At 37.7% G+C, this 25,063-nt stretch overlaps 1 protein-coding gene and 1 pseudogene across 4 annotated transcripts; both read left to right on the top strand.

Moving 5' to 3' along the window:
- The first annotated feature begins 5,839 nt into the window (after positions 1–5,839).
- LOC149184686 (chaperone protein ClpB1-like) lies at positions 5,840–10,495 on the top strand (annotated as a pseudogene). Its single transcript, XR_016257306.1, has 6 exons — positions 5,840–6,555; positions 6,878–7,182; positions 7,306–7,646; positions 7,802–8,081; positions 8,184–8,381; positions 10,025–10,495. The product of XR_016257306.1 is annotated as a chaperone protein ClpB1-like (transcript).
- Positions 10,496–20,662: 10,167 nt separating this feature from the next.
- Positions 20,663–24,265, top strand: LOC149184687 (uncharacterized). 3 transcript variants are annotated; one of them, XM_089417651.1, is made up of 3 exons: positions 20,663–22,447; positions 23,221–23,588; positions 23,708–24,265. In XM_089417651.1, the coding sequence occupies exon 1, from the start codon at positions 21,719–21,721 to the stop codon at positions 22,226–22,228; it is 510 nt and encodes a 169-aa protein (XP_089273777.1). In that variant the 5' UTR covers positions 20,663–21,718; the 3' UTR covers positions 22,229–22,447; positions 23,221–23,588; positions 23,708–24,265. The 3 variants fall into 3 exon arrangements, with proteins under 3 accessions (XP_089273777.1, XP_089273776.1, XP_089273778.1); XM_089417650.1 differs by having other exon boundaries at positions 23,807–24,265; XM_089417652.1 differs by having other exon boundaries at positions 23,263–23,588; positions 23,807–24,265.
- The last annotated feature ends 798 nt before the right edge of the window (positions 24,266–25,063 follow it).

The following is a 25,063-nucleotide window of genomic DNA, read 5'->3' on the forward strand; positions in this document are numbered from 1 at the left end:
AATGATCTAAGTAAGAGAAGTCTGTACTTAGGCAAGGGGAAAGGCTCCTACAGTTGTGTGCGCGGAGACCTGGCAAGTCCACAGCTGAGTGGTGGGCCCCTGCAGCTATGTGCACATGGTAAGAAAGAGTGTGTAATTGAAGATTTGAGCATAATAAAGGCTATTTTGAAGCATTATCTATGTATTTGTGCGTTATACTTTACTTTTGAATTTACTGTATGATTCGCTTTGTTTACTGCAATTATCCTGAGAAGTACTTAATAAATGCATGAAAGCAGTAAGATCTGTTTAATTACTTGATGTTATGAATGTTTAGAACAGTGAGCACAGAGTTTTGATCTGTTAATTGTAAATTACTGTAATTTTCAGGTTTTAAGGGTTAGGGTTTGCAAAGATCAGAATAAAGCCCTAGGAGTAACAGAAACACATGAAATAGTCATTTAGATGCAAAAACATAGTTTTGCATCCCCCATACTGTCTCAGGTGAGATTGTAGCTTGTGCTACGAGGGTTGTTGTCGAAAGGGTTGGTAGTGTAGGGTTTTGTTGGTTAGCACAACTAACTCTGAACCTGGGTCCAAGCCCCCTTAAGCCAACATCATGACATGTGTATTCATTGTGTTGTACTTTGTGTATGTATATGTATTGTGTTGTACATCAGGTGTAGGTGTATGTATTGTGTGGTGGTGCACACCGGATGTAGGAGTATGTATTATGTTGTGTTGTACACTAGGTGTAGTTGTTTGTGTGGTATGTCAGGTGTAGGTGCATGTATTGCCTAGTGTTGTATGTCATGTGTGGTTGTATGTGTGTGATGCACACTATGTGTATGTGCACATGGTTGAGGCCTGAAGGCACTGGGTGTTTGTCGGGTGTGGCAACCGATCCGATGTGCATATGAAATAAGGACAAAGGTAGAAGCTAAGGATTGATTAAAGGATAAGTATCAATATTTTTATTTTAGTTTTATTATGCATGTGATTTATGATTACGATCTATGATGATTACATGTGATCTATGATTCTGGTTTATGATGGTTACATGTGATTTATGATTTTGATCTATGATGGTTGTGTTTTGATCTAACCTAATGTGATATGTTTATACATGATAATTTGGTCAAAGATGCTAGTTTGACTTGTTGTGACAGGAAACAAACAAAATTTCAAGTATACCTTTTTGACAGACCACCAATGAGGTATGATTTGAAGTTATTTCAATTTATTTGCCATTAATGGAAATTATGTGCTTGGTACAGGAAAGCATGAAATGCCCTGTTGAGTGGTCGAAATTGACAGTAAGCATTAGCAATAACATAAAAAGGAATTGGAATAAGCAATAGTATGCTAGTAAAGCATTTAGGAGCAAGGTCATTGTGGGACACTGGTACCCAATAGTGTCCATTGATTGCCATGAGCATGCTATGATTGGTATGATGGTTTTAAGGCAGGGATATGCCTTGGTTTTTGGACCTTCCAATGCGAGGAAACTTTGTCGAGGGATGGACTGCCCGAGATGGGGGTGCCAACGGAACTTGGAAGGTGTGTGACTACACGGAAGGGGGTGGTTGGATTGCTCGACGGACTGTGTAGCAAAGAAGGGAAGTTCAGGGATATATTTGTTTTGGTTATTAACATTGCCATATGGAATCAAATGCACATTGGGAGTGTGCCTTGGAACAATGAGGCAGTAACTGTTCACTGAGAGGACAAGTGGTGCAGGATTATAATGCTGGACATTGGATACAAATTTAACCTTGCAGTGGATTTTGGACTTCCTGGGAAGGAGGTGAATCCAGGTATTACTTTGAGGGTGGATGTGTGAGCCTTTGGATTCCCTTGTTGCGGATGCAGGCACCATATCCTTTTATTTGTTGGTTGAGGAAATGTGCATATGTGTATATGTGTTTATTATTGTAAATACTGTATCGAGTTGGATTTATAAAGCTCCATAGGCAATATGAAATTTTTTTGGGTGAAGCAAATGTGTATGTGTGTATATGTGGTTTTTATTGTAAATATCGTAGTTAGTTGTGTTATAAAGCTCCAATAAATGGTATGTCATGTTTTAGCAGATGGTCATTGTAAATACTGCAATGAGTTATGTTATAAAGCTAAATGGGCAGTATGTTTTGTTTTCATCGGTCTTGTTGGTTATAGGTGTCATCAAACACCGAGGAGGGTGTTCCCCCAAGGGGGAGGGTTCTGTAACAACCCTGGTTAAAAATCCATGTAAATATAAAAATATAAGACCATGGTCATGGGACACATATTCCAAGCTGAATGGTGGGAAAAAACATCCTAGTGGGGTGTCACTTTAATTTATTATGGCTAAGAAAATTGACAAAGGAAATGGAAAAGGCTTTGGAAAGGCATGAGGCATCTATTGGCATTTTATTTATGAAAATAAAAGAAATTAGGAGAAAAAGAAGGTGAAAGGTCACATGTTGCATGTGAGGAGGAAATTGAAGGAAAATAATGGAAATTGAAGAAAATAGAGGCCTCATTGATAAAAAGGCTTCTGAGGATAAGTTGGAAGTTCTTGACAGGTTTTGGTGGAGCTCTCTTCTATTCTTTATCTCTCTCTCATACTCTTGGACACTTAGATTTTTCTTGAAGCACTCTTGGAAGAGTATGGCATACTTGGAATTTGGAGCAAGAAGGCAAAGGAAAAGCAAAAAAACGCATGAGGACATCGATATCAACAACTACAGTGGGTTTTGCTTGCAGTTATCAAGTTACATGTATGATTCCTTGTTAGCTTTTTCATGCATGGCACATGCATGTGGTTTCTTGGTTATGATCTGTCATTGGCATGGAGGATTTCCCGGATTGACAATGGTTTTGCCTAGCCTTTCCATTTTCTGGATAGTCGTGGTGTTGTGGGTTTTATTTTTGTTTTCTGGTTTGCTCTCATATTTCTCTTGTTGTGGGTTGAGTTATTATTTCCTGGAACCTTGGTTGGAAAAATGCTCAGGAAGCCCTATAACAACTTGGGTTGAGTTATTAATCCTAGAGCCTTGGTTGGAAAAACACTCTAAAAGCCCTGTAACAACTTGGGTTGAGGTATTAGTTTTGGAGCCTTGGTTGGATAAACACTCTAGAGCCCTTGGTGGGTTGAGTTACTAGTCCTGGAGCCTTGGCTGGAAAAACGCTTTGGATCCTGATAGAAGCTGTGGGTTGAGTTACTTGTCGTGGAGCCTTGGTTGGACAAACGCTTTGGAGCTTGGTGACACCCGTTGGTAGAGTTACTAGTCCTGGAAGCTTGGTTGGAACAAATGCTCTAGAGCCTTAGACAGCTTGGGTAGAGACCAATCTGGTGATGGCTAGTGATGTTCGACCGTGAGGTGGAATCATTGATCAAGGGTTGAGGTGGTTTGGCCTCTGGAAGCCCTAGATGGTTTTGATTGATGCGTTTTATGAGATCCCACATTCATGCTTGAATATGGCACTAGGGTGATTGGCTGAAGAGAGACTTGGCTCAGCTAATCTACGCTCGGGTGGAACGTGGTAGTCCCATACAGGATTGGATTTTGCATCATTAATATGAGGTTATTTCTCCTTGTTAATTCATGAGTATTATATTGGTTTATATGTGGGTTATATGGTTGTTGTTTCTTTGGTATTTCTGTTGTTATTATGCTAGTTATGAACATGTATTATGATTGCGACTATGTATGGGTCTCATCATGTTTTTACTTGTAATTGAATGAACAATGTATCTATGGCCTAATAGATGCTAATGCACCTAACGTGATAAGGAAAAAATGCCTTATAACGAATCTCAGATAAGTATGACACTCCTATGCTCAGTTCTGTTGTTAAGACCTGTAGCTTTCATATTTGTGATATGTTTGACGAAATGCCTGTCATGGCTAGTAGGGGGCCAATATAGTATTAGTCAATGTTTTTGCAAATTTATCATTGTTTCGTTGTGATAATTCATTTCTGAGCTTGTCATTGAGTTTTGGGCAGTGACCTGGGTCTCGGCCTGAAAAAGTGGCACAAATCTTGGAGTCGCAGGCACAGGTCTAAGGAGAAAAGTCCCCAGACACATGCATACCATGCTTGTCCATATCAAGGGAGCGTCTGGGAGTTTAATGGTATAAAAATCAGTGGGACCCAAGGGTTGGTTACCTGAGTGGTTGGGATGGCTCCTAGGAGTTCTGTCACTGATGTGGAAGGCCTGTATGGTGTGTTTCTGTCGATTCCACTTCCTTATCTGACACATAGGAGTCAAATCATATCATAGTAACTTCTCATCACATGTTTACTCTGGTTGGTCGGTTACTTGTGTAGATGTGGGAGGAGGGTGTTACACCAAAAAGGTTTGCAGGGTAAGTTGAGGGAGTTCCCGCCATTGTGGGAGAGCGAGATGGTTTGTGGTGCTACACTAGGTGTAGAGGCTAATGGTATTTATACATTATTAGAGGCCCGAGGGAGACATAGTATCGGGAAGGCGGAACGAAAAGGTAACTCAAACAAAAAATATGAAAAATATGCAATCACAGATTACATGAGAAAAGTGTGATACTAACCTGGGTCCCAACTTTGGTCGCTATCGTAGACTCTAGAGGTAGACCACAATATGAGGAGCCTCTTTGTGCTGAGTACTTGCGTGTTAGAGCAAACAACCAGAGAATAATGAGTTGGGGGGAGGAACCCCTTTGTATAATATCAAACACACGCGTGGGCAAGTCAAGGTTATTGTGGAAAAATCAATGATTAAAGGTAAGTTGGTACAGTAAAATCCAGTTATTGCAGATTGAGTTGCTAGGCACATCTTCGAGAAAATAGTTTACAACATCGCAAGGTTTTTTGCGAGAGGACTCACTCAATCACATTTTTGCACATGAGATTGCGATGACACAAATTTAGTTTGCGACATAATGCAATTATTACAAATCTAATCTTCATTTATGATGTGACTAAGCGCTAGAATTTGCAATAAGGTCTTTTGGGCAATTTTAGACGAATATGAAGACTTAGGAGAATCTTAAGGACATATAGGCTTAGGATAACCATTGGAATGCACCTTATGAGGATTTCAAGATATGAGGATCCAAATTTTTAGAATGTCAAAAATTTGGGGGGTTGTTGTAGTCGCTACAACAATTTGATAAACAATTATTCTATCTTTAGTCTAGTTTCCAAGGAGTAAGCAAAAAAACAGAGAACAAGTCATGACCTTGGTAATTTTGTAATATATCAATAGAAATTAAAAATATATGTATTATTAAACACTCATTCATTATTATAATACATTTTTGATTTTGATAAAACAATTTAAAAAAAATTAAAATAATAATGATGATAATAATGAAGAACGTACACTAAAACTAATATGGTCTATTTAATTAAAATTCTTTAATATTTTAATTCTACCGTGAGCAAAACTTAAAAAATAAATAAATTAAATATTTTAATATTTTATTTCTATCATAAATAAAAACTGAAAATAAAAAATAAAAAATTAATGGAATATTTTAAATATTTTATTTCTATCTTGAATAAATTTTTTTTAAAAGTATTCTCATTATCTTCTTGTTACAATAAGCCGCATTAATGATTCTAAGTAGACAAATAATTTTTAATGTAATTATTAGGGAAAATATGTTTTAAAAACTTATTTAAATTACATAAACCTAAATTCTTAAATTTAAAATAATTGTCACACATTTATATATAATATAATTTTAAAAAGTTACATGTTTTTAAATAAAATATAACATAAAATAAAATAAAATTATATTTAATAATTAAATTAAAATATATATATAGTTGTTTATTTTATATATAGGTAAAAACTTATTATTATTATTTAAATGATTTCACATAGTGAAGCTAAAGAACCAAGCTAAAATATCTGCGGTGCAACAGGTTTTTTGAAAGTTTTTATTTGTTTTGGAGGTTTTCTGGTGGAAAACGTAATTTGGGGTTTAAGGGCGCAATCTGATATGAATCCTGAGGAAGTCTTCCATATGTTTTTGTTTCTTGCTTATTTGTAATATTTATAATTTGTTGAACTTAGGAAGTGCGATTTCGGATTTTGATCACGCTATATGCCATTCCTCCAAATGTATGAAAACACGGGTTCTAGGGTTCTAGCTTTTAAGTTTTAATATCAACCATGGGTTCTAGGGTTCTAGCGTTCTAGGGTTCTAGCATCAACCGTGCTGGGTATTTACAAAAGAGCAAGGGGGACACTCATTTCGCGGTAGATCATCTTATTCTTGGAGTGCTAAAAAACTCCCAGGTTTCAGATTGCTTTACAGAGGCAGGTGTGAGGATAGAGAGCGTGACATCTGAAGTGAAGAAGCTCAGAGGAGAGGGCAAAAAGGTAGATACTGCGTCTGGTGATACTAATTTTCAGGCCTTGAAAACATATGGCCTCGATTTGGTTGAAGATGCTGGGAAGCTTGAAGAAATTCAGAGAGTAGTTATAATTTTGTCTCGGAGGACCAAGAACAATCCTGTGCTCACTGGAGAGCCTGGTGTTGGAAAGACTGCTGTGGTGGAACGGCTGGCACAAAGAATTGTTCGAGGGGATGTACCACGGTAAGCTCTTTTGCAAGCACACAAATATATATTGTTTGCCCTTGAAAAGGAGAAAGATAAAGCCAGTAAAGCTCGTTTGGCTGAGGTTTGTACTTGAGATAACCTTATTGCATATTCTTGGCTGTCTTTCTGATCAGTGATCAGTCTGTAGGCATTTTTATTATGATGGGGATTCTCTGCTGTAAAGATGTCTATTGAAAATTCTTTGTATGTGGGGGGGTGTTCACTGTTGTTTGACATAGTGAAAATTGTTGGTCGGTAAGAACCGTTAGTATCATAACCTTTAAATAACTCATTTTCTTTTCTTTTCTGATTCTTATAGGTTCACAAGGAGCGTGATGATTTGAGAGATAAGTTTCAACCGATGAAAATGAAATACCAAAAAGAAAAAGAGAGAGTAGATGAAATCCGGGGACTGAAGCAAGAATGTGAGAAACCGCAGATTGCTGGGGAGAAAGCAATCTGCAATTTCTGGCATTCTTGCTTCAGTCACGTAGGAAGGCTATGGCACAAGCTGCAAAACTATACAGGGCCCTTAAAGAAACAAAGACTGTAATTTCTAGAAAAGAAGCCATGGGAAAAAATCTCATGTTAACAGAGAGTGTGGGACCTGATCAGATTGCAGAGGTACGTTGAACGAAGTATCTATACATACCAACCATTGAATATGATTGACAGAATTTATGTTGACAACCCAATGAGAGCTATAGTGTCTGATGTTCATGATATATAACTATGTGATGAATGCAGGTTGTGAGTCGCTGGACTGGTATCCCTGTTACAAGACTTGGTCAGAATGAAAAGGAGCGACTGATAGGTCTGGCAGACAGGTTTCATGAGAGAGTTGTTGGACAAGATGAGGCGGTTTAAGCGGTTGCCGAAGCTGTGTTAAGATCGCGGGCTGGACTTGGAAGACCTCAACAGCCGACTGGATCTTTCCTATTCTTGGGGCCCACTGGAGTTGGCAAAACGGAATTTGCAAAGGCTCTTGCAGCTCAATTGTTTGATGATGAAAATCAGCTGGTCCGTATTGATATCTCTGAATATATGGAGCAACATTCAGTTGCAAGGCTCATAGGTGCTCCTCCTGGGTATGTGAACAGCTAGATGTTTCTAATTGAGATTGGTTGATAGCCAGACACTCAATTGGTTGGCAGCAGGACGCCTTTTTTTGTATAGTTGTATTTATATTTTTGCTCGATTTGTTGTTGTAACGTACTAAAATGGTTTGATGTTGTGATGGCAGTTATGTTGGCTATGAAGAGGGGGGGCAACTGACAGAAGCAGTAAGGAGAAGACCCTATAGTGTTGTTCTTTTTGATGAAGTTGAGAAAGCACACACTTCAGTCTTCAACACTTTGCTTCAAATGCTTGATGATGGTAGACTTACGGATGGACAAGGTCGCACTGTTAGTTTCTCAAACACAGTCATTATCATGACATCCAACCTTGGAGCAGAGCACTTGCTTGCTGCATTGTCTGGCCACACAACAATAAAAACCGCAAGAGAGAACGTCATGCAAGAAGTATGCGCACGCATTCCTGGACTCTGTGTATGCATCTTTTTCATATAATTTTATCACGAAGTTGGCTGCGGTGCTTTGACATGCCTTCGAATATTGTTGCAGGTTAGAAGACATTTCAGGCCAGAGTTATTGAATAGACTTGATGAGATAGTTGTATTTGATCCTCTTTCTCATGATGAGCTCAAGAAAGTTTCTAGACTACAGATGAAAGATGTTGCAATTCGTCTTGCAGAGAGAGGTGTTGCTTTAGGGGTTACGGATGCCGCTCTGGATCTTGTTCTTCAGGAAGCCTATGATCCTGTAAGTAATCACTATGTTTCTTTTTTATTCAGTCTAACTTGCCAGGGTGCCCCCGACCCTAATAAACTTGACGCTGCATCCCCGACCCTAATAAACTTGACGCTGCATCTCCTTCACGATTCGCTTCTCCCTTTCCCTATTGCAGGGGACATGACCCACTCCTTGGAAACATGTCTCCATATCGTAGGAGATGTTGTGGGAGGGTTCCCTGACTAAATTCGACTTACCTTCCTTCGAAACAATCTAGAATTGCGATTTATATGTTCTATTCTGATGCCTGGTATTTTTCATTCGTAATGTTTGCTCGGTGTCCTTCATGTACTATGATTTTATTCAAGGTCTGATTTCTATTTTCCATGCCCTCTCATATAAACCTGTGTGGAAAGTTATTCTAGGAGTTTGATGTTTTGCAGAGTTTTGGTCGTGGTGGTGGCCAACAGTGAATATTAAAAGAGCAGGACTTTTCAGTTTACAATTTCATTTTCTCAGATTTTCAATTCTCTCAATTTTCGCTTTCAGTTTCAGATTTTCCGATTTTCAATTTCGATGCTTTTCATTTCGATTTTTACATAATGTTCTTCATACAAACTTTCACATAATTAGTGAAAGAATCCTATTGATATAAATTCCAGGTATTTTTAATTATTCATACATAAAAAAATTATAAATGTGTATCTTGATGTTCCCTCCTACCATGATTTTAAAAAGTGGGGACTCAGCTTTGTATATTGTTCTTCGGGAAGCCTATCATCCTGGAAGTAAAACAATCTCTTTGTTTCAGTTTCTTATTCAGAGTCTGTTTTGCCAGGTGATGTGTGCCCGACCCCAGTAGTCATGTCTTTGCATTTCCCTTTCCAGGGGATGCTCCTCCGTGTTCCGTGGGACTTGATCCATATTCCAGACACGTCTCCCCATCCCGGGTGATACAGAACGTGTTCGGTAGTGGGAAGGTGCCTCTGACCAAATTTGATGTACCTCACCTTGAAACAATCTGAAATTATTATATTGTCTGATTTGATGCTTAGAATTTTCATTATGAAGGGTCTAACTGGAATCCTTCATGTCCAATGATCAGATTTTATGTCTTATTTGCATTTTCAATGGTCTGTCATATATTTTGCATGAACCTGTCTAGGGAGTAATTTTAGTCTGATATTTTTGCTGCCAGTTGGTGGTGGTGGCCAACGGTTGATCTTTAAGAGCTGTGAACTCTTCAGTTTACAGTGTTGCTTTCTGAGATTTTCAATTTTCTCAATTTTCACATTCAGTTTCGGATTTTCCAATTTTCACATGATTTTCTTCCTTCTGTATGGATCCCATCGATATAAATTTCAGTTCTGTTATTTAAATTTTAACATTTTACCTGCACACTTGAACTTTAAAAATGGGGTGCTGCCTGTCTCTGCGTACTCGGCCAACTTAGTTCAAAGTATATAGTAAAGGGATGTTTTTAGTGCGTTTGCCGACTAATATAAATTAATGCATTGTTTACTTGTTAATACTAGTGAAGCAGGCAGGATCATTATTAGCCTTTTTGCTTTACGGGCAATTTAGATCAAAATTAGTGAGTAAAATGCAAGACCTAGTTGGGGATTCTCATTTAAAACCTCTAAATGGATAACGTGGTAACGTGGTACCTGCAGGTCTATGGTGCTCGCCCCTTGCGATGATGGTTGGAAAGAAAAGTTGTCACTCAGCTATCTCGGATGCTCATCAGTGGGGAGATTGATGAGAACAGTACAGTATACATTGATGCAGTGCCTGAGCAGCAGACATTATCTTATCGCGTGGACAGGAATGGGGGAATCGTTAACCAAAACACTGGTGCAAAATCGGATATCTTGATAGAAATTCCGAATTCTGCCTATTTAAATGCTGATGCATCCCAGGCAGTAAAGAAAATGAGAATTGAAGAAATAGACGATGATGAGCCAATGGAAGATTAGACGGTGAATGATGGCATCTTCTAGGAACTTTCAGCTTATTTTTTGTGATGATGCTAGTATAACTTGAGTTTGAGTGCCTTGTAATGTGTGTTTGAGTGGGATTAAGCTAAATGGCAATGCTAAACTTATTGCTATATATTAATAAAGAATCGTATTTTTCCTTCTCAACCAATTGTAAGGGAGCACTCTCTTTTTTGCTGTTAATAACATTATTAGGGTGTGTGTTCAAAGTTTCAAACTAGTTGAAAGGTTGCTGCATATGATGACTTCTACAAAAATTAGACCATGTTGAATCCTTCCATCATGTGCAACTGCTTTTTCTGCAAACTTGTTTCATCCAGTTTGCAAAAAAGAGTTTCAGGATCTGTACTCCATGGGGTAATATAATTAATTTTGAAAGGTGTGGATGTGTGTAGTTTTTTGTGAGCTTCCGCCTTCCTCTCAAATGGAGAACTCTAGTCTACCATAAATTCTATTATAGAACAGAATGTGTAGTGTTTTATATTTATTTATAAAATGTATAATTTTAATATTTTAATTCATGAAATGTATATTTTACAATTTTGATGGATTAGGTTTAATGTTTGGAGTGTTGTGAATTATAAGTGGATCGAGATTATTCAAGTTTTTGGGTTGGCTATTTTTATGAATATCTCTATGTGTCGCTCGTCATCTTTGTTCGGTGTCTTTTTTGCCGGGTTAAGGATGAAAATTTTCGAAGATTATTAAGTTTCATTTGTTTTCTTTGTTGGGTTTTAGGTCAAAGGATTTCTTTGAGAGGTACGTATTCATTAAATTACACATTTACTTGATTCAGTTATATTCATTAAATTATATTAACATCATTTAGTTATATTATATTCATTAATTCATATAACCCCGATTGTGGGAAATACAACTTACCACGTGGTTATCCTTGTCATTGCCATGCCATAAGTCAGCCGCTGACCCAACCCTACCTTAATTAAGCGATCGGCCTAATTAAGCATCAACATCTTCGTTAGCACTTTTGTCAACACTTGTACCTTGGTCTGTTCGATCAGGTGAGGCACTTTCAACCGTTTATTTGAAGTGTGTTTTCTGTTGCTGATTTTTAGGCCGATAGGTTTTGATATTTGGCTATTGCGCTGCATGCATGCCCTTACTTCAAACGCAAGTACCGTTGGAAAATCCCTAAAAAGAAGAGAGATCGTCGAATGATCACGAGAATTGGTATGATTTAGCTGGTTTAGCGAAGAATGGAGGCTATAAAGCTTGGAAACGAAACAAAATTTTAGAAGGTTAATGAGAAAAAAATAATAATAGTTGTTCCTTTAAAGGAGAAAATCTGTAAAGATGCTAGGCTATGCATGAGCGATAGAGTGAAGAGCAACAACGGCAGCGGCACATGTTCCTTGTCCCAAGCAATGTTTTACAACTCGGACTCGGACTCGGACTCGGCCGAGGATCGACTCGGACTCGGACTCGGACTCGGTAATGACTCGGCGGGCTCGATTTCAATGACTCGGTCGTTGTAAAAAATACATTAAATATTTATTTTTTTTATAAAAAAACATAATTTTACATATTTTAAACATAATTTTAAAGATTTTCATTCAAGTTTCCAAACACACAACATTATAATATACATGGAAGACAACATATGATCAAAGTAGGCTCATGAACCAATCCATTATATCAAAATGGTACCCAATGGCAATAGTAATCCTCTAGGGCTGCAATCCTCTAGGACTACAATCCTCTAGGGCTGCAACCCTCTGCTTCAAGATGGTTTTAGTGCTGCTTCAGGACTTCCAATATCTTCTTCAACAAGTCCTGAAAATAAATCCAAGTTCTGCTTCAAGCCTTCAACAAATGCCTCAAATAGTCTACAAAATGCTTCAGGGGCTAGTTCATCAAGGTCTTCTATATATCTCCAGGACTCTTCATGTCTGCACAAACAATCTTCTTTAAAGCTACTTCATCAGGGCTTCAACAATGCCGCTCCGAAGGTGTCTTCAATAGCCTGTACAACAGGTTTTCTTCAAGCTGCTTCCATAAGTCATCAAGAGGTCTTCAACAGTTCTATGGGAATATTTCAAATGTTCCAAGGAATGTCTTTAACAATCTTCAACAAGTGTCTCAGATCTACTTCCAATGCTCTGTTATACCTTCAACAGGATTCAAAAGTTTTGCTCCAAAGATACAGTATACACCAGATTTGCTACTTAATCTGCTTCAATTAGAGTTGCAGGTCTTAAGTCTGCTCCAACACTGCACAAAAGCAACTCTTCAACGATGGCTTCAAGGTCTGCACAATAAGCACTTTACAAGCTGCTCAATAGCACTTCAGAAGTGTCTCCAACAATAGGTGCGATGCACAAAAGCAACTCTTCAATGATGGCTTCAAAAACTGCCCAATAGGATTTTTACAAGTTGCTCAACAGGACTTCAAGTAGTATCTCCAACAACAGGTGCGAATGTCATACGTTCCTCAAACCACAGTTCTGAATTTTAAGTCATAGAGCCGATTTGAAAGCACAGGTACGAACTCAGAGAAGATCTGTTACAGGAGGCAAGATTGCAGACCACTGTTTGGCCGAGTCAATACGGACCCGGCCGGGTTGACCGAGTCAGCTATGACTCGGCCGAGTCATTGGATGACTCGGCCGAGTCATAGCTGACTCGGTCAGCCGAGCCGGGTCATGGGCCGGGTCATTGAGCTGGCTATTGAAACGGTCCGAAACGGCCGTTTCGGTTTCAACTCGGCCGTTTCGTAAAACACTGGTCCCAAGTCATGGTATAGTTGGCGATTCTTCCAGTGTTAAGTTTTTCTCTAAGGTAATCTTATGCTCTAACTTTATGATCTAACCGACCTTTTGTATTTTAATTGCGTGAATTGATTTGAAAATAAATCAAACTTATAAAACAGATTACAGGGGTTGCATCTTCAATAATAAGAACAAGTTTATTGTGTAGAAATGGAGGGTATATGCTTTTATACCGGAGTTTTTGTTATATTATTTATATATAGGTGTTAGATCAGGTATCTTAGAGCGACGCTTTGTTTTTTTCCCTCTAGATTCGTTTTTGTTAGGTTTCAGAAGGAGCTTTCCTTGAAAACCTAATCTTCTTTGCCAGTCAATGCCAGCGGATTTTTCTGTGTTTCGGGAAGAAAGATTTTCGCGGATCAAAGTAGTATCTCATGGATTCGCAATTTAAGATCTTCTAGTCTATGGGGTGGTGGTATAATGTCAATCCAAGTTCAAATTCCACTGGTACAAAAGTTGCATCCAAGATCAGTTGAAAGTCATGGCGACCTTGACATGTAAAGATGCAGCGCATCAAATCGGAAGCGGTTCTTTTTGCAGGCAGGGCTCAACTATTTGTTTCTAAAAATAACGTGTTATAATGGATTCATCGGTCGGTTCAGGGGGATTTCTATGTAGGTTGATTGTTTGGTGGGTGGTGCTGGGTTATTGGTCAGCAAGGAGACATATGTTGTGTTGTGGGTGGAGGGATAGCAAGGAGACATGTGTTGTGGGTGGAGGGATATCTCTGAGCGCCTAATGTTTGGATAGGATTGACATAATAGGAATAAATTAGAAGGATGATGAATTTGCTATTGGGTAGTTATAGGAGGGTGAGAAAATGGCCCTATTATGTCGACATTTTTAGCTAGAAATTGAGAGTTGAGATTAAGGATGATTTGTGTAACAAATTCCGTGTTAATGAATGCCTGGTATTACCCACAAAGCAAGTTGACTCTTGATTGATATCAATCACCGTGTTGTATGGAATTTCTGGTTTGTGCTTGACTTATGGAACTTTTCTTTTGTAGAGATACATTTGATCAGCCTCTTTTTCTGTGGTGTTGTGCCATCTGTTCATCATATTTGGGTTTCTTTGCACACTAGATTTATCCAATATTCTGTATCTGGCAGTTGGCGACATACTTTTAGAGTATTGCCATATGAATTAGGTTATCTTTCACACACCCGATGTATGTAGTGAGTTTGAGGGTCCATGTTTTTAGATGGCGTTTTGTTGCTTTGGTAATAGCCTCTAATAATACTTCTTATGGTGCTATCAGGAATGCTTGATTGCATATTTGTACGACTTAAATTGCTCTAAAGTGATTCAAGATTACTGTGAAGCCTTGGAAGTATTCAGAGAGTCTACTTTAAAAAGGTCTGAATACAAAATTCTGAAACGCTGATATGCTTTGATACTGCATTTGGTGAGAGACACTACACAAATAGCAGATATATTATTTGAGATAATTTTTATTAATCTTCAGCAAATTATCAAAAACTCATTGGAATGAAAAGAGTACATGCAGTGTAGGTATAGTGTGGGAGTGTGAAGGGCCTGAAGGTCCAAGATCAATACTGAAAATGAAAATAGTTAAAGAACTATGTGGGAAGGAATGATGAAATATGTGGGAATCCTGGAATCAATTGACAACCCTACGAGCAAATCTAATAGAAATTCTCTACCTCATATCTGAGGAAGGCACCCTATAGAAGATATCTCTTTTACTATTGATGAGCTTAGTAGATGATTGGTTATCACACGGTGGTAGAGTTAGAGCTTTAGACATAGGTCAAAGTTTGTTTTATATAATTATGGATTTTCTTGTATGTGAAAACTTGTATTTTCTCCTTTATTGGGAAAATTGAGAAACCAGAAAGATTGACTAATATTTATTAGTGTTGTAGCTTCTCTTCATTTGCATGTTATTTCATTTGCCTGATGTCGTTCATGATGTGGACAATTAGATATCTTTCTGTATATTGGTATCAATAAATGTAAATAAATATCTGTAAACATATTTCTCTCCATTTGCATTTACAATTTAATTGACATTCATGACGTGGACAATTAGATATCTTTTCTATATAATGATGTAAATAAATGTAATTAGGCCGATAGGCCTTCCTTTGAAAGAGACTTTCGTCGTCCTTTTGTTTCTAACGTTGACACCTGGCGTCCACATTAGGGGGCATTCATCATGGTCTCCTTCAATTACTCGTCATGGTCTTCATCCTTCAGACGAAATGGTAGGCATTTTTGTTATGCTTTTCGTCCTTCAGCGAAATGGTAGGCATTTCTGTTATGGTCTTCATCCTTCAGGCGAAATGGTAGGCATTTTTGTTATGGGTGCCAACAACCGATGGATGTCTTCCACTTGATGCCTTCCTCTCAATGCAGAGATGGTACACTGCCCTTCTCTCTCAAAAGCCAAGCACTTCAACTGTGGAGATCGTCAAAGACGCACAACCTTATAGTGCACCTTTCAAGCAGATCCCTACACCTCTCCCCAACTCCGAAACACGCCTCTCATTTCTCCCTTGGCTGTTGGCGCTCCGCAACCTCGATTTTCTGGTGCTCGAGGTGAAACCTACACTAGCACACCACAGGTATCTTTTTCCTCCACGGACTTAGAAGCCGTTGCAAACCCTATTTCAGTGTTACAAATCCTCTCTCTGAGGTTTTCAGCAGGAATTTTGTTTATTTGTCTTGGATAAATCTTTCCCAATTTCACTTGAATCTTAGGTTCATTCAACAAAAGCGTAAGGTCTTCCTGGAAAGTTTTTCAACATTATCACCCACTACACGCCAACCTTCGTAGGTAAGGCTCTTGTTGAATATATGATGTTTCTGTTATCATAGGTCTTTTGTTTTGCATGCTCATCATCATGTACAACTTCCTTTTCCCCTTCTTTGCAGGGGAAAGCTACAGGTCTATACTGTCGATGGCTTCCACAATGCAACCGTGGCGGCAACAATTTCTCCTTACCCCAGAAGTGAACCAGGTCATTCTTGTGGCTATGTTTCCTCTAAGCTTACTTAATATTAAATTATGTTATGGTTGTTCGAGAAGAGCGACTTTTCTCTGTCGACTTGAGGGTTTTAAAATTATTATGGATGCTTAGCGTTTTGGCTCTGGCCGGAACCAAACTCAGTTGTTTTGTTTTCGTTTTTGTTAAGATCCATTTATTTAATTCATGGAATTACAGTGTTTAAATTTCTCTTCATAATTTACAGTGGTTATATTCTCCACTGAGTTTTGTATTGCCGAGAATGTAATTAGTAAATAGGTTGGGCGTTATCCTTTTCCTGTACTGTTGGTTTAACAGGTTACTTGTAGTATACATATATGCATTTTGGTATTTTATGGCTAAATTAAATCTTGCATGTTGGGCATGCCATTCCTCTTGTTTATATGGTAGTAAGTTCACTGTTTATTGTAGTTCCGACTCAAGGCGAAAACTATATTGCTTATATTCTGTTTATCTTAAGATAGATAATTGTTATTTAATATTTCCAGTATAGTGATTACAGTACAATATGTGTGCCTCTTTGTAAAACCCCTCCTAATTTCCTGTATATACTCCGAAGTTTCTTTTTTGAATAAGTTTGAGGTCAATGGACAGTATCCGCTCTGTTCAATTTGTCAACGAACTTGCTCTCATTTACTGTCTAAGTCAAGTATTTGCAGCTGTGTTGATTTCTATTTGACACTCTGTATTGCCTTCACCATTACTTTTTGAAACCTTAATAGTGCGGTTTGCTTTATTTATATAAACAAGTCCTGTACAGGGTCATTACAGGTATTCCTTCCATTTCTTTAGAGAATAAACATTTCTACGTATATGGCCTATACAATTTCTTCCACTCCTCCCCATTCTCCAAACAAAATGCCGTCTTTCTCTAGTGATTAAATGTTTTTTTACAAAGTGATAGGGGCTGACATACATCCTTTGATGTATTCTGAAGAATGGAATGCATCCCCACCTTGTACACTTGATTTGAGTTCCCATTACCCCATCTCCCAGTAGACTGTCTGATAAATCTAGCCATTCTTCTCCTGCACTAAATTTGTAGCTTTTCCCCATAAGTTTTCATGGCCCCCATCCCATAATATGCAATCTCACAGGCTAGCTATTCATGCTATCTTGGAAAAACATCTCTATCTTTCTCGCAACCCTTGATACAAATCCAAGTCAAGAATACCTGGAATTGGAGATTACAGGCCTCAGTCACTTTGGAACAGGATTTTCAGTGGTTTGACTTGCATTTGTAGTTATTTATTTTCTACAGATTTGCATGTCAAAGTCTAGATTCAACTGAAGTAATTCTAGGAATCTGTTTTCTTAGAAGAAACATCTTCAATGAAGCTTTGTAATAGTTCAAATACTCCTGTGAGAAAGAACTCCATAAGGTTTCTGTAATATCTTGAATTCTGTGAGACTCTGTTTTATGTTGAACTCTCTGGGACTCTGTTTTTGGTTGTTTGACTTACAGTTGTATCTATTTATTTTCTATAAATTTTCTTGTCAAAATCTTGATTCAACTGAAGTAATTCTAGCTTCTTTCTTCCCGGGAGAAACATCTTCATTGAAGCTTTGGAACAGTTCAGAATTCCTGTGAGCAAGAACTCCATAAGATTCCTGTAATAGGTGGACTGAACTGTTTGTTCTTATTGCAGTTTCCTGTGGGACGGATCCACCGTCTGTTAAAGTCTCGAGTATCTGCAAATGGAAAGGTGGGAGCAACTGCAGCTGTTTATTCTGCAGCCATTCTGGAGTATCTCACTGCAGAGGTTTTAGAACTTGCAGGAAATGACAGTAAAGATCTCAATGTTAAATGTATCACCCCAAGGCATTTGCAGCTCGCTATTAAAGGAGACGAAGAACTTGATACTTTGATCAAATGTACCATAGCAGTTGGAGGTGTCATCCCTCACATCCACAAGTCACTTATTAACAAATCCACAAAAAAAGATTAGTTCTTTGTGTGGGGATTGTGTCAAGCGTTTTATTTATTGTAGGATGTGGGCTGAAATGTTTAGCTCAACGGAGTGCTGGGATCAGTACATGTGGATTTAGGAGTGCACTATATTCTTCCCTTGTTGTTTTGGTATATATGTTTGTTTTGAGCCTACTGTAACTAGTGTGATATGAATAGCCATTTGATCTGCAGAAATTGACTTGATATTAATAGCCAATTGATCTGCAGAATTTGACGTGATATTAATAGCCAATTGATCTGTAGAAATTGACTTGATATTAATAGCCACTTGATCTGCAGAAATTGACTTGATTAAAGTGCCAAACTTCAAAAACAGTCTGATGCCCACATGCAGTTAATAGAGAATGTATTTTGAAAACTAGGATTTAACTTTGTAGTGCTTGAATCATCATTTCATGTTGGTTTTCATCTGTTAGTAGCCAGATACGTTTCTCTTACAATTAGATTGTTCTAAGTTATACCTAAATTTCTTTATGGGGTACATACTTTCCCCCACAAGTTCACAATTTATTGAAAACCAAAATTATAGAACTTTTTTTCTCATGTTTTGCATTGGCATTTCCAGATATGTTACACTTTTTGGATTTTGCCTTCAAAGACATGTTCTCAGTACTCTATGAAAGGTTTTACATGGTATTGGTACCCCTCTGCTTATTGTCACGCTTTCCTGTAAAATGTCTTCTTGTTCTTTTCTATGTTACGTATCTGCACGGAATGAGGTCCAGGTTCATTTCATCTCATGAGGTCCAGGTTCATTTCATCTCCGGTCGTCCCTCCCATTTCATGTATATCCACAATGTCTCTTCCACAATAATATGAACAAACTGGACATGCCTTGTACTCTCCATGTAGCCAACAACAGTGGGGCAGATTTCTGGACATCTGGTATCTGCTTTCTTCCTATTTTCTTGTCTTTATTTAATATCATCTTCGAACAATAATAATTTGCAGAAGAATGCTGTAAGTCATCACCGTATTATCTGCTTTCTTACTATTTTCTTGCATTTTTCGTGTCTTTATTTATATCTGTTGATGCTTCTGCAGGTTGATGAAGGTGGAGAGTGCACTACTTAACAGAAGAGAAGCAGCGATCAAGCCGAGCTTTCCAATGCGGCTTTCAAGAAACCTAGAACAGAAGCTTCTGCGGGCCCTCCGATGAAAGTCACAAGCTCGATTCCCACCCGGTGTAGTAATAACTTTAAATTTTACTAATTAAAGAGGCTTCTGCTCAAGGTTTTCTTTAAAGGTGCAAGGGCGCAAAGAAAAGCTAGGCGAACACATTACGACGTTGCAGCAGCTCGTCTCGCCATTTGGAAAGGTAAAATCTTGAATTTTCAGCATTTCAATCTTCAGTTTTCAATATCTAATTTCAGGGAAAAAACAGAAACCTAGCCGGTAGACATGTATGAACCTATTTGTCTCACGAAAGGTTATGTTTTATGTCCTAATCTTGATTTTGCAGACCGATACGGCATCCGTTCTTTTTGAAGCCATGGGATACATTAAATTCCTGCAAGATCAGGTTCAGGTACGAAGTCTGCATTTTTTACAAGTTTTATGGAAAATTTTCTGACTCTTTGTAATTTCTATAAGATTGTCACATGAAAATAGAGTTACTACGGAGCGTGATACAGACAGCTTAAATGCTTCGGAATACATCAAATATTTTTCGGTTTCAATATTAAACAAGCTTCGGAATTTGTTTCCCACCAAGCATGGATTATCATAAATTATAATGTTTATAGAAATTATTTGTGACAAAAATGATCATTTTTTTTAAACTTATGCAACAGAGGCGATCTTAGTCGCCAGGCTTCTCCATCGCTTACCTCGCATTTTCTCGTTCCTTTACACAGGACAATTAAAACAAAAAATAGATTCTTTGGTTCAAATTTCTTTGGAGATTTGATCAGTTAGGGTTTCTTCTTCTGTAGCGATAAAATTTTACAAAGCTTTGCTATAATCCTTTATAATTCTTTTGAACCTGTGCCGTGTTTTGCAGGTATTGAGCTCACCTTATCTCAAAGGCATTCCCTCCAGCCAGAAGGTAATTCAAATCTTTTTCCCGTCTTACTGAGGTCATAACGTTTTTCATGTTTAATAAATTCCGCTAATCAACAATGAAATGCTCTCTGCAAATTTTGAGAAAATGAACCTCTCGATATACTGAAAATTAACACATACGAGAGGTTGAAATTTATTTCAGTATGCATCCCCTGTTAAGTAGGTGTCTGTAATCGCTTAGTGTTTTTGGCTCTTCTGTAACAAAATTTGAAGGGGACTTACAATCTTTTGTTGGGATCATTTTAAAAAGGAGTCTGAAGAACAGAATTTTAAAGTCATTTTCTCCATGAAATTTTCCATTTACTTCACTTAAAGGATGTTATAATTTGTCCAGGACGGGCGAGGAGATCAGGCGAAATACGACCTTAGGAGCAAAGGATTATGCTTAGTTCCTGTGTTGTGTACTCTCCATGTAGCCAACAACAATGGGGCAGATTTCTGGACATCTGGTATCGAAAGTGGTTCGAAGTTTTGAACATCTTGCAGGCCCCCTTTTCGTTGTTTTTCTTTTTCAGTCTGTTGCGTTTTTCAACGGAACAGTTGTCACCTTTACCACATAAATTCAAAGCTATAATAGTAGAAAAGCAGAAAGATGAAGACGGGACGAAAGCAGTCCTGTCTTCGATGTCCCATTTAGATTATGATTCTGTGATATATATATAAAATATGTATATGTCTGAGAAAAGCAGATCCTACCTGCAAAAGATGCTATACTGCTTTTTCCACCCTTATCAATTGACGCCATTTTGCACTTACGTGTATGGTTGTGTATTGACAATGCATGATGTGACGAGGCCAAAAACACTAAAGAAAAAACAACGCGTTTGTTATGATTGCTTGTACGTATAAATACATTAGCAGATTACATCATAATCATCTTTAGACTTCCACTATCATATTTTTTTCCTTTAATATAATGGTTAACAAATCAATAGATCCTGAGGAAAAACTATGTAAAACATTTTTATTGATTTTCTGATCTGGACAAAGATGCGACTGTTTTAATATCGAATTAGCCAAGCAATAGATGTAGTGTTTTGCGAGTTGAATTGGGTTTGGGTTTATGATAGAGGCGATCTTCGGTCCATTTGTTTGGAATTTCTTTCCAAATTCCAGGGACAAGTGTCTCAGTAAATTGAAAGATTTCTCAATTGAAATTCCAGGGACAAGTGTCTCAGGGAATTGAATGCAATTAATTTATTGCATTATTCAAAGCTTGTATCTATACCTGTGATTTCTCAGTTGAAAGGTTGATTGATTGCATTATTTTTCAGCGTTTTGGGATTTAGTGATTTTTTTTTTCAATTTACAGCTTTTGACCAGACAGACATCATCACTTTGAAAATGGAGAGTTTGCGAAAGTACATAGTTTGTATAGTTTGTTGCAAGTACATATACCTTTTGACTAAGAGGTTGATCATCAACTGTTAGTTTTTCCCAAATATAGTGCCCCTCTGTGTCTCGCCATTTTTAAATTTCAGGTCTGTTTTCCAAGGGCTCTGTTTGGCTATTCCTTCGTGCCTCCTTTCAATGAAGACCTCAGCAGATAAGCAGGAGATGATTACTTGTTTTGTTCAAATGGTTGGAGAATCCACAGACAGGGCACAACAGTTTCTGCAGTCGAGCAACTGGCAGCTAGAGGAAGCAATACAGTTATTCAATGCCCATAACCATGGTCAGGGCCGAGCTCGTGGGACATTGTTTTCTTCTTTCGCTTGTCCTCTGGACAGAAGATCCCTCCCCTCTTCTTCAATGGCTCAGAACATTCAGAACGACACATCCTGCGACTGTGCGTGCCCGCCATTATCTGGGAAGAGGAAAAGCATGTGTGATCCAGATTCCTTGATACCTAATATGGACAACGGCTCCATGGGTCGCTCCTATAAACGGAAAAGAGATGCCTCTGAGGTACCAGCTGTTGAATCTACAAGAGAAGCCAAACGTCATTTACTGTCATTTCTGCCGGAGGAGCCACAAGAAGATAAAGGGCTCAATATTTGTAGGGTATGTGTCCGTTTCCCTGATGGCCAGAGAGTGTAGAGGAGGTTTCTGCGCACCGATCCAATGCAATTACTTTGGTCTTTCTGTTGCTCTCAAGTTCAAGAAGCTGCAGAGGGCTGGCCGTTTAGATTGGCATATATAGTTCCTGGTTCATCTCAGACATTCAATTATTATCTTAAGAGCCTAAGCTTCTGAGATGCTGGATTTTCCAATTTGCTCATATCCATGATCTGGGAATGAGATGTGATTAATGCATCTGTAAGTAAATTGGGAAGATTTCAGCTTTCAATCAATAAGCATTTATCAGGGTTAATTGCTTTGTTCAGATAATAAGTATTTAGCAGGGTTGATTGCTTTCTTCAGTTTTGTTATAAGTTCTGATTCCTCATGTTTATTGAGAAAGAGAAAATTGAAGTGTAAATTTCTGGATAAGTTCTGATTCCTCATGTTTATTGAGAAAAAGAAAATTGAAGTGTAAATTTCTGCGTGATGAATCTAGTTTGATTGAGTATAACCCCCTTTATAGAAATAGTTATAGTTATTGAATTAGTTAAATATCTTGAACACAATAGATTGAAGTAATATTTTACCTATGTGAACTGATTTGTATTTCTCAAATGTATTTATGTTTATTGAGATGCCATTTCTGGCGGAAAGCGGACTGGCCTGCCTTGATGTGCTCAATTTTGAAAATAATGGAGAGAAACGAAGAATAATAATTTGTATAATTTTGATTAAGGATTTATTTTATTTTGGACAATTTATTGACTAGGTTTAGTTTGAATGATTGAATTATTATAATATTTGTTATTTTGAACCAAAGTACAATTCTTTCAATTTAACATTTCTATCGGCCTCTCTTTGCACCTTCCTTTTGGGGCACTTGCTAGTTATAAATTTTGAATTGGAATGTTGTGGCATGGCAGTTTATTTTGGGTGCACAGGATTTGTATGTTTTGCTTATCTGTTCTCTTTTCTCAATATTTTGTAATGATGAATGAAGAGAATTTTGAAATTATTTGAATTTCCAGGATGGCCGTAAAATCAGCGTCGGATATTGTGCACTTTTTCAGGCTCGTAACACACCGCCTTTCATTGGGATTATTCATTGCTTGACTTCAGATGAAGAGGGTCACGTGAAGCCAAGTGTAAACTGGCATTATCGACCAGCTGACGTTAAGGTAGGCAAAGGGGTTTTGCTTGAAGCTGCACCAAACAAGGTCTTCTATTCATTTCACAAAGATGAGATATCAGCTGCCTCATTGCTTCATCCATGTAAAGTCGCATTTCTCAGGAAAGGCGTTGAAATTCCTTCAGGCAATCTTCATTTGTGTGTAGGAGAGTTTATGACACTACGAACAGGTGTTTATGGTGGTTAACTGATCAAGACTACACTGATGTAAGTTTTCCCACACCATACTTGGTTAAATGATGGAAATAGGGCACTTGTTTAGATTTTCATTTTTTCTATTTGTATATCTAAATGTCATGCTGGGTATGCTAAATACATGTTTGAAGGGGTGTTTATTTTGGAGGAGTATTGTTGTCCTCAATGACTTGAGAATCAGCCTACGAGCAACCTCTGATGATCAAAGTTCAAATTTGTCTATGATGCAGTGCAAGTATATAACACGTCCAAAGTTATTTGGACTCAAGGATCGAGGTTTCACAAAGAGGATTAAATTGATGAATATTTTTGATATTTCATATTATTGACAAAAGACATTCAATTAGCATCATATCTATTTATGCCAGGTCGTTGGTCCCTAAAGAAATCAGATACTGGATGTTGTAAAAGTTCTACTTTACAAGTGAAACATATCTTGCAGATATTGGATAATTGTTTTTGTTTATTTTTTCCGGAGTTGTCTATAATGCGACTTTTTGAGATTCCGGTGACGGAATCCGGCGGAAGAAATTGACATGAAATCATGATTTGTTGCAGTTAAAATGGTTTTTTAACTGCATATTCGGATTCAGCACCCTGAAAAACCCCTGGGACGGTTTCATTGTGCAGAAATTAGCTATCAAACTTGGATTCCAATAAATTACTGTCGGATTTTCACCGGAAAAAATCGCCGGAAAGGCTTTCAAAAAGTCGCGTTAAAGACTACTCCATTTTTTCCTTTCCCTCCAACTTGCATTTCAGAACATCTTTTTCCCACTTTTTCCATTTGATATAATTGCTATTTGGAGCTAATTTCCAATTTTAAAGCAGTCCAGGATTACTCTACATTGATGAACAAAGTTAAATTGAAGGTTTAAAATTTAAATGGATTTGTCGTGCCAAGGTCCCATTCTTGTTGAATTCTCCGGAAGGGGAGTGTCTTTTGTTTTATTGATTGGAATCCTGTCCAGGGTGACTCTTGAGATTAAGTTATTTGACAGTGACATGGATTTAAATAAAGAGATATAAGGGGAGGGTGACTCTTGAGATTAAGTTATTTGACAGTGACATGGATTTAAATAAAGAGATATAAGGGGAGGTGCAACTTTTGTGAATGATTTCTTCCTTAGTAGTATTTTGTAGGATGGATTTTTTATGTAAAAGTTTTCATCTGATTAGCCAGTAATCCGTTATATAATTTCAATGACAGCAGTTTGCAAAAAAAATTCAATGATACAATTTGTTGTTTTAAAATGCCCAAGCAGTGAGTTGTAACATTTACTCACGTACTTAAAAATTTGGAACTGGTTTGATCTTGATCCTCTCAATGATTAAAGTATTTTGTCTGATCTCAGAGTAGTTCTTTCAATTTGGTTGGTTTTATTTTGAAAGACGTACTTCTTTCGGGACTATTCCTTATAGCAGGCAACAATTAGCTTATGAAACTAACCCAACGCCTAATCCTATATTCATCTGGGACTGTACAT

The sequence above is a fragment of the Pinus tabuliformis genome, chromosome 3_2 (assembly GCF_031772625.1).
Source record: "Pinus tabuliformis cultivar Carrire ecotype Pingquan chromosome 3_2, CPIR1, whole genome shotgun sequence".
Classification (NCBI taxonomy): domain Eukaryota; kingdom Viridiplantae; phylum Streptophyta; class Pinopsida; order Pinales; family Pinaceae; genus Pinus; species Pinus tabuliformis.